This window comes from Choristoneura fumiferana, chromosome 24 (genome assembly GCF_025370935.1).
Source record: "Choristoneura fumiferana chromosome 24, NRCan_CFum_1, whole genome shotgun sequence".
NCBI classification, from domain to species: Eukaryota; Metazoa; Arthropoda; class Insecta; order Lepidoptera; family Tortricidae; genus Choristoneura; species Choristoneura fumiferana.
This window is the reverse complement of record NC_133495.1, coordinates 9,787,016-9,797,265: the sequence shown is the minus strand read 5'-3', so window position 1 is coordinate 9,797,265 and position 10,250 is coordinate 9,787,016. Positions and strand designations below refer to the sequence as shown.

At 36.5% G+C, this 10,250-nt stretch overlaps 1 protein-coding gene across 1 annotated transcript in view; it reads right to left on the bottom strand.

Annotated features, from left to right (window-relative positions):
- LOC141441545 (serine protease inhibitor dipetalogastin) overlaps positions 1-10,250 on the bottom strand; it is a 120,489-nt gene that overhangs the window by 57,826 nt on the left and 52,413 nt on the right. Inside the window, exon 2 of the mRNA XM_074106312.1 lies at positions 9,255-9,427. Within this exon, the coding sequence (XP_073962413.1) occupies positions 9,255-9,303 (49 nt within the window). The 5' untranslated portion in view covers positions 9,304-9,427. The remainder of the gene's footprint in view (positions 1-9,254; positions 9,428-10,250) is intronic.

Genomic DNA, 10,250 nt, shown 5'->3' with positions numbered 1-10,250 from the left:
TGCTGCATAGACAAAACGTTTGAGAAAGAGACAGGTACATAGATTTTTCAAAAAATCACTATAAATCCAATTTTCAACCGATTTAAATTTTCTCTAGCTAAACACTATCTGCATATCTATATTTTCATAATAATATTAAGATATGACAAAATCAGGAGTTGTCAAATACCGTATTACAGGCCACACCCGTTATAACCTAATAGCTTCGCTTTCATTATAATCTCTCGCCTTCTTTGTATAAATGCAAATCAATGCAATGAAATAAACAAATAAATAGTAGGAAATAAACAGCCATTCGTTTATTGTGTGTGTGTGTGTGTGTGTGTGTGTGTGTGTGTGTGTAATTCCACGCTGGCCTGCGTGCGAACCACGTAAGAATAAAAACAAGTGGAGTGCTATGTAGGTGCAGCGTGCGTGCCACAGGTAAGCGGTGATACGCTTACTCGATGCCAGTCGTCTTCAACATTGCATAATCTGTCGCTAATCCTGCCGTGAAGCAGCAGTGCTTGCACTGTTGTGTTTCGGAGTGGAGAGTAAGACAGCCGGTGAAAATACGGGCACTGGAGGTATCCCATCTTAGGCGTCTAGGTCGGCAACGCATCTGCAATACCCCTGGTGTTGCAGATGTTTATGGGCGGTGATCTCTTACCATCAGGAGACCCACTTGCTCGTTTGCTATCCAGTCGAAAAAAAAAATTTTTTTAGTATGTTTCGTGTCTAAAATAAAAACGTTTTTGCAAAATATTTTTGTGTTTGTTAAGTAATTAAATTAATTAAAATGTACATGTCTTTATTAGGATAAATATATAATAGAATGACAGTCCAAGTCATCAACAACTGTAACTAAGAAACCATTCAAATCAAATATGTGACACGCCTCCGCCGTGAATCAGAGGAGCAGGGAGTAGCTGGTCCAGGTGTCGGATCCACAGGAGTCCGCTGTCTGTCCTAATCTGGTAATGTAGCTGTCCGAGACGGCGGACTACAGTGCCAAACTCCCATTTGGTTTTCGATACCGAGTAGTCCCTTGCTTGGACTCTGGCTCGGGACTGAACTCTCTCCCGTCTGTACCGTGTCGAGGCTGTCTGGGGGGTGGTTTAGGAACTGCTCTGATCTTAGCAGCCAATCTTGTTCGTATTTCCCTTCTTCGAACATAATAACATACGGAGAGTCTCCTGAGGAAGTTGGTGTAGCTCGAAGAACATGTTTCACTAAACGGATTTTCTGTGAGATATCGCCACTCTCCCTCTATTTATGCAGTGCTCGTTTGGCAATCTGTACGAAACGTTCCGCTTGCCCGTTTGTAGCCGGGTGATACGGCGCAATTGTTTTATGTGCAATACCAGAGGTATGTAGGAAGTTTTCAAATTCTTGGGAGACAAATTGTCTCGCGTTATCTGATACTACTGTATAGGGTAATCCAAAAGTATCAAATAGTCCACCTAATTTCTGAATACAGAATGAGCTTGTCATCGTTTAGTAGGAATAATTTCCACCCATTTTGAAAAAGGCGTCCACTACAATAAAAAGTTGATAGCCAGATATAGGCCCTGCAAAATCAATATGAATTCTTTGCCAAGGACCCGTTGGATCTTCCCAATGATGTAGTGGGGCTTTAGGAGGTTCATTTTGGTGTAATCTGCAAGTTCGACATGATTTCACTTTAGTTTCGATATCTTTATCAATATTTTTCCAATATACGAAGCTACGAGCAGAAGTTTCATTTTTAAAAATCCCAATATGGCCAATGTGAAGTTCGTCTAAAATTTGTTGCTGTAATTTTTCGAGGAATTATTACTCTTGTACCTTTAGAATACAGTCATTTTGCAGTGTCAATTCGTTATCATTGTATCCTGATTCTCTAAGTGAATTTCCCGATTGTAGTGTTTGAAACAAGTTCCGTAGTTCTGGTCTTCTTTTGTTTCTTTGGAAATAATTTCGGGTGAAATGTTTAATGTTTTATCTGCCTTAGTTGAAATATGCCATGTTGGTCAATATTACTGTCGTTAACTTTTTCAACAGGAAATCGTGAGAGGTAGTCTGCATTGGAATGCTTTGAAGAACTTCTATATTCTATATTGTAGTCAAATCCAGATAGAAAATGTGCATAATGGAATAGCCTCATCGTACTCAATTTGGTAAGGTTTGATGTGGATGGAAAATTGAAGTCAGTGGCTTGTGGTCTGTGATAAGGGTAAACTTAACGACTGCATTTTGCAGTGTCAATTCGTTATCATTGTATCCTGATTCTCTAAGTGAATTTCCCGATTGTAGTGTTTGAAACAAGTTCCGTAGTTCTGGGTCTTCTTTTGTTTCTTTGGAAATAATTTCGGGTGAAATGTTTAATGTGTTTATCTGCCTTAGTTGAAATATGCCATGTTGGTCAATATTACTGTCGTTAACTTTTTCAACAGGAAATCGTGAGAGGTAGTCTGCATTGGAATGCTTTGAAGAACTTCTATATTCTATATTGTAGTCAAATCCAGATAGAAAATGTGCATAATGGAATAGCCTCATCGTACTCAATGTTGGTAAGGTTTGATGTGGATGGAAAATTGAAGTCAGTGGCTTGTGGTCTGTGATAAGGGTAAACTTGCGACCATAACAGTAGTGAAAGAATTTCTTTAATCCCCAGAATATAGCAGTTGCTTCTTTGTCGATTTGACTGTATTTCTTTTCACTATTAGTTAGAGATCTAGAGGCAAATGCTATTGGGCGATCTGAGCCATCCGGTAGTCTATGGCTAAGTACTGCACCCAGTCCTGTAGGTGACGCATCTGTTGCTAAAATTAATGGTTTTTCTGATCGAAGTGTAATAAGACTCTTTCACTGAGTATTTCAGTTTTGACATTCTTGAAGCTTTCTTCGCATTTCGGAGACCAAATAAATTTTGTTCCTTTCTTCAGGAGTGCATTTAAAGGGCTTGTAATAGATGCAAGGTTAGGTATAAATTTATTATAGTAATTTGCCATACCCAAAAGGTTCGTAGTTCGTTTACATTCGTCGGACGTTGCGCGTTGAAAATTGCTTTGACTTTATCTTTATTCTTATGCAATCCGTTTTTGTCAATTGTATGTCCCAAGTAATTAATACTTCTTTTGAAAAAGTGACATTTTTCCTTATTAACTCGAAGGTTACTTTCTTTTAGTTTCTCCAAGACTTGTCTGAGCCTACAAAGTAGTTCTTCTTCTGTAGAGCCCTGTATATAATATCATCGAAAAAGCATTTTACTCCATCTATACCAAGTAATAATTGGTCCATAAACTTTTGCCAAAGGCTAGGGGCAACTTTAACTCCAAACATGAGCCGGTTTACCTTAAAAGTACCTTATGTGTGCTTAAGGTTTGTAATAAGGCACTTTCTTCATCCATTACCATGTTCAAGTATGCTTGTGTGATGTCTAAGGTACAGAACAGTTGCCCGCCATTCATTTCAGCTAAAATATCTTCAATTATTGGAATTGGGTATTGTTCGTCTTTTATAACTTTGTTTAAAGTAATCTTGTAGTCAGCACAAAGTCTGATGCTGCCGTTAGTTTGACTATCGGAACGACAGGTGTGCCCAGTCTGAGTGGTCTATCTTTGTAATAATTCCTAATTTTTCAAGGCGGTTTATTTCGTCATCTACTTTGGTTCGTAATGCGTAAGGAATTCTACGAGGTTTGATAAAGATCGGTTGTGAGTTTTCTGTAAGAGTGAGATGGCCTCGAATGTTTGGAATTTCGCCCAAATTTGAATTAAATACAGTGGAATCGTACTCTTCTAGTAATTTTTCTAGTTTCGGTATGTTTTCACATTCTTGAACGGTTCTCATATCGGCAAGCGTGATGTTGAACTCTTTCATCCAGCTTCGGCCGAGGATAGGGTCAACATTCTTGTCTATTATGTATAATTTTCCGTAAAAAGTCTGATTTCCATAGGTGCATTTGACATATACCACACCAGTGGGTTTAAATACTTCACCTGTATAAGTTCTTAGCTTCATGTTAGTCGTGAAAACTTTCTTTTTAATGTTGAGTTTTTATATTCTTTTAATGATATAGTAGAAAGTGTAGCCCCAGTATCAAATTCCATATTGACTCTTGTACCTTCAATTTCAATTGGTATAATGTATTTGTCAGAGATTTCACTTTTTACTAAGTTGATCTCCGCTGTGCTGTTGGCGCTGAGGCTGCTTGTAGAGTAATCAAGTAAGTTTGTGTTATTACTTCTACGTCCTTGTAAGCAGACTCGAGCTAAGTGGCCTTCTTTTTGGCACTTGCGACACGTGCTTTTTATGGCGCCACATTCATTCGCTTTGTGATCGGTTTTACCACATCGATAACATTTGCCCTTCAGGTCTTTGATGGTTTGTGGATTTGAAGCGTATCTTGGTGCTTTCGATACTTTATTCATATTGTCAAAGGATGTATGACGAATTGATACAGACATGGTTGAATTTTCAGTTTTTCCCTTTTCCATCAACGTGGCGGTATCCACTAAATTAGAAAACAGTGTGTTTCCTTCTGTTGTAATATTTTTGTACGAATATCTCCATCTTTTAATCCCCGTATGAACTGTAGTGATAAGAATGATTCAACTGTAGGTTTTTGCAGTGTATACATTTGAATTCGCAATTTAGAGATAACTTTTTCAATTCTGACGCGTAGATTGCAATTGTTTCATCGGCTTGTTGTAAACGTGATATAAAATTATGTTGCGACGCCCATATGCTTGGTTTAGGGTCTATAAATTTATCCAAATATCTGTAAGTTCTTCAAAAGTCTTATCGATCGGTTCTTCGGGAGAACACAGGTCATATAATCTTTCGTGGATATCTGGAGGTAAAGTAGACAGTAAGGTATAAACTTTCGTTTTAGGATGAGTGATGTTATTTAGTAGGATATAAACGGAAAGCCGCTTTATGAAATTTTTGAAAGTCTCTTTGGCTTGAAATGGTTGAAAATTAATTCTCGGTTGTGCCTCATGATGGGCATTCGTGACGGAGGTTACTTGAGTTATAGGAGGTATGTTACTTTCATTTTTGTATACATTTATCAATCGTAAAATTTTTGTGCGTAACTTCGTATAAATCTCGTCAATCTCATACCTGTATGCCATTTCTACCTCAAGATCCTCCTCTTCCGTCTCCTCTTCTATTCGACATTGTATATTTTGTAAGCCATCGTAAGTATTTTGTAGTGTAAGAAGTCGGGTTTCTAGTTCTTCGTAAGTATGTAAGTTTTGTTCATCTTGAAATGCGTTGTACGTTTTAGTTAGTACACCGCGTAGGGTGGCACGCGCACGTTTGCCTTTCTTTAAATCAAACGACATCGTCGCCAATTTGTTAAGTAATTAAATTAATTAAAATGTACATGTCTTTATTAGGATAAATATATAATAGAATGACAGTCCAAGTCATCAACAACTGTAACTAAGAAACCATTCAAATCAAATATGTGACAGTGTTCGTAAGTTTTTTCGTAACCGCGGAACCCTAAATGAGCACAATACTTGTGCGTTTAATTCGCGCGGCCTTGTGTGGCATCGTGCCCAAAAAATGTGGGTTGGCGCTAAGCTACATCGCTCCGTTCACAGTATGCGCGACTTTTACATAAATACATGTTAAACTATTAAGTATGGAATTTTCACGCTTATTCAACCGATTGTGTTAAATTAAGTAGGTACCTAAAGATAAGGTAAGATATGATTTATGAAATAGTATGAGGGTTGTATGTTATTTTACAGGCAACATTTTAACTTTCTAGCAGCGATTTCTAACCTATTCTAACGTATATCTGAATAAGCAATATTTGTTAAAAATAATTGATAAGTTCGTGAAATATAAAATGAGATTTATAAAGTCATTGAATTATTTTTCTATGAAATATGTTTCATTCGAGTAAATAGTCATTGAAGCAATAATATTCTAAAAATACAAGAACCAAATTATATTAATTGAGACATTTTCTGCGGAACTAAATTCTATGATATTTCTGTCTGCGAAAGAAGGGAACACCATAATGAGACCCTGAGAAGGATATAGGATAGTTTTATACTATCAAAACCCCCGCGATCTGATCCACGAGTTATTCGCAGACAAAGTCGAGGGCAACAAAAATATAGATTTACAAGTTTGCCTGGATACTTCTGTGAAAATACTATGTTAGATTGAACTTGGCTTGACCCGCTACTGCGTGTCTAGATTTTGAATTGTCACGCAAATTTCACATTTGTAACAAATTTTAAGTCAATTCAATTATTAGAAGATTGATGACAAGTTAAATTAAACCTTGTAAAAATACTAAATCAAATCTAAAATCAACAAATTCCTAATTTAGGCTTCGAATAAGTTCATTTTAGTTTTTTTTCTTTTGTTATAACATATTTGTATATAATGCGTGTACCTAAATAACCCACCCACCAACCAGATTGACGGATGACCTGGTTAAAACCCCGGGTTCACGGTGGATGCAGACCGCTGCCAACCGAAGCAACTTGAGGTCTATGGGGAAAGCCTATGAACGTCCTACGGCCAATATAATAAAGATGACCTAAACAAATGTTTATACCTTAGCCAACCAGATATTCCATTAAACAGTTAGTCAACACACCAACTTAATTGCAGCGTAAACAGGCAGTTTTATAACACGCTGTATGCAAAGATTTACCGCTAAGGTGTATGTAAAAAACCGAGTTCAGTGTAACACAGTATACGTGACGCGACGGCGTACGCGCAAGTAAAATAGCGCACCAGAAACGTGTGTTTCATTGGGTAGTTTCCCTGGGTAAAATAAAAGTACCTGGGCGACCGAGCTTTGCTCGGGCTAAAACTCTTTAATAAGCGTTTTCCCAGAAATAAAACCAAGCTAGGTCGATTTATTATACCCGAAAACCCCTACATACTCGTACCAAATTTCATCGAAAACGTTGGAGCCGTTTCCGAGATCCCCGAAATATATATTATATACACACACACACACACACACACACACACACACACAAAAACAAACATCACACCTGTATTCCCAAATACGTCCAGGTAGTTGAGCCAGAATCGTCTCCGCAGGACGGAACTCTTCAACGGTTAATAGCATCGACTTGAAATTTGGTATGCAAATGTAGTTTGCGTGACAATGCAAGTACAGTCAACAACAAGTACAGTCAGCAAAAAAAGCTTGTATTAAAAATGAAATTTTTATGGTTAGGTTATTGTAAAAAAAAAAGTAACTTTAGGGGGCGGAAATATAAAAAAAAATGTGATTTATGTACAAAAGCGGCGGAGCACAAAGAACAGTTACCGGGGGCGTTTAAATCTTGCATGAATGAATTAAGTTCTTTTAGCATTTTTTACCGGATATATTCGTATCGCTTTCGTCCCGCTAAATGTGATTGACAGAAGGCGGTCAGTGGGTAATCCGTGTAATATCTGCGGTCGCGAAAGAATGCAACCAATTAAGGTTTCGTTTTAATGCAATTATTTTTTGCGCTTCAAAGTTCAACTTTGCCGTGGGTTTTTGTATGGCTCCTGATAATTAAATAATCTGATAGTGATGACCTGGTGGTCCAGCCAGGACCGTCTCCTTAAAGGTTGATGGCATAATAATTATGTACTTGAAATTTGGTACGGAAATGTAGTTTAGATGACAACCGGTGGTAGATTTTTTTTTGACATTCATAAGTGCTTGTTTTAGCCTAAATTGAATAAAGATATTTTGACTTTGACTGGAATGAGAGTACAGAAAACAAAAAGCACGGCAAGTACAGTCACCAGCACCAATATCTGACACAACAAGCGTGCATAAATATCTGATACGACTATATTTCTAAGGCCGTAAGGACGTGGCAGATGTTTTTGCACGCTCCGCTGTGGCAGATATTAATGCTGGTGACTGTACCGATACCAATGTGTAAACTATTTTGAAACAGCTGTTACACAATTTATTAGCATGCACTTCTGTTATTTTTAATTAATTAAACTAATTAATGAGGTTGAACAGTCTTACTTGAGTTGTAATTAAAATACTATCACGATTTCAATTTATGCATGAATAAAATAAAACTTGTTAATTTATTTGTGAAATTATTCATGAAGATAAAAATTCAATATTTGTTTGGGTTCCGTCGTAAAACAGTGTTAGAGAAGTTTTTTTTATATAATACAACGAAGGAAAACTTTAAGAGATATTATTAACGTAATTATCGATCAGGATTGGGACGTAATGTATAGTATTGTTTTAGTATAAGTACCTAACACTTTATTGTACATAAAACACATAATATTAACAACTAGGGCTTACCCGCGGCTTCGCACGCCTTAACTATTCGATCTGGTAGTTACAATTGAAATTCCGGGATTTTACGAAATTCCCCTGGGAATTCCCAAAATGTATATCGTGGTATTCATTGAGGTAGTGTTAAAAACAACTGTCCAAAATGCGGTTGAAATTTCAAGATTTTATCCCTGTCCCGTGGGAATATCGGGATAAAAAGTAGCCTATGCGTTATTCCAGATGTCCAGCTATCTACGTACCAAATTACATCTAAATGTGTCCAGCCGTTTTAGCGTTAAGGAGTAACAAGCATACACACACACACACACACACACACACACACACACAAACTTTCGCATTTATATTATAAGTAGGTTTCAAAATGCTTCTGGTCCACATACTCACATATACACATTATTACACACACACGTGCGCTCGCGCGCTCGCATATCTTGTCGTTGGTCAATGTCATTACTACGTATTTATTTCCTTAGTCGATGGAACTCTAAAAACCTCATTAATCAAGGTGTAAAATCGAACACTATATTAACATAATTAATCTAAGTTGTCACGTTAACGGTTATTGACAGGATCGACGCGCACGCGCCGCCATCGATCATTGATCCATAGATCATTAAAGCGATAAAGATCTAGTGATAAATACACGTGCACTGTTATGTCTTAATGTCTGTCGCGTTTAAAACAAACAACATTAATGACCTAAAGCATAATCCTCCTTCGAGGAGTCGGGTAAAAAGTGAACTACCTTTTAGAACCCGTAAACTGGCTGGGAGTTCATACTTCAAAGGTTTGTAAGGTAAAAGCTCTAATAACTGTCACTTGACTTATGAAGAAATAAAATGTTAACTGCATTTTACCACGCATAATTCTTTGCTTGTTGAGAGCAATTTATATCTTATTATAGGTATTTAATGTAAAATATAAATGGTGCTCATAATGTGTGAAATGTCTACATTTTTCTTAGGTACTTAAAACGACTTACCGATTATGACGAAGGCCGCAGTCGCTAAAAAATATGCTGAGAACGCCATGTCCGGTTTAACTTTTTTTTTATAATTTATATTATTTTTTAAATTAAATAAATAACACTATCAGTCTTTAGTTCACTAGTTTAGTTCACAATCACTAAGCGTGGTCAGTCGTCCATGTTGGTATCTGTAACAAAAAAAAATGTTAGAATAAATATTTTTATTTCAATATTTTTATATGTTTTTGACAATATTAATTTACTATTTATTCTGCCGCGTCTATCGCCTCGAGATATAATCAGTCAGCGACCGTTTTGCTTTCAAGGGGACACAAATACAATGTTCTTGTTTGTATATTGTTGTTTTGTATTTGTGTGTTCTTTAGTCATGGGTTAAATTCAAACGGGTTTAATTATTATGTGTACCTATGGGTTAAATTATGTCTATGACGACATTAATGTTTTTGTTTTTACATTTTGTGCTATTTTGCTTAAAATTTGTACTTGCTATATTTTATTCTATTGCGCGTTCCCTAAAAAAAAATCTTAACATACAGATAAAAAACGCAGAAATCCTATAAAGGTTCATCTTTGCCTGACTGGCCCAAAAAACAGAATTTATGAAGTTACAATACTTACAAAAAACTATTCATAAATAAATAGAAATAATAGAAATAGAAATATTGTATTCGCTCTTCGCACGTTAATGGCTACTTGCTGGAAACACATAAATCTCGAGTTAGTGTTAACCTCAGTTTAGTAGTGTCAAAATGTATGGAACTGTCAATCTTAAGCCAGGTTTAACTACTAAATCTAGATTTATTTTTTCCTGCAAGACGACCTAAGTATATAAAACATAACATTAAAAAATCAGCAAATACCAATTTAGTACTAGGCTAACATGAAGCTAGGCTATCAGAGATGAAAGTTTGAACCGAGCCAACAAGGTCAGTGAAAACGAAACAATTACCATATACTCTATGGCTCGCATAGACAATGTAGCAATTAGGT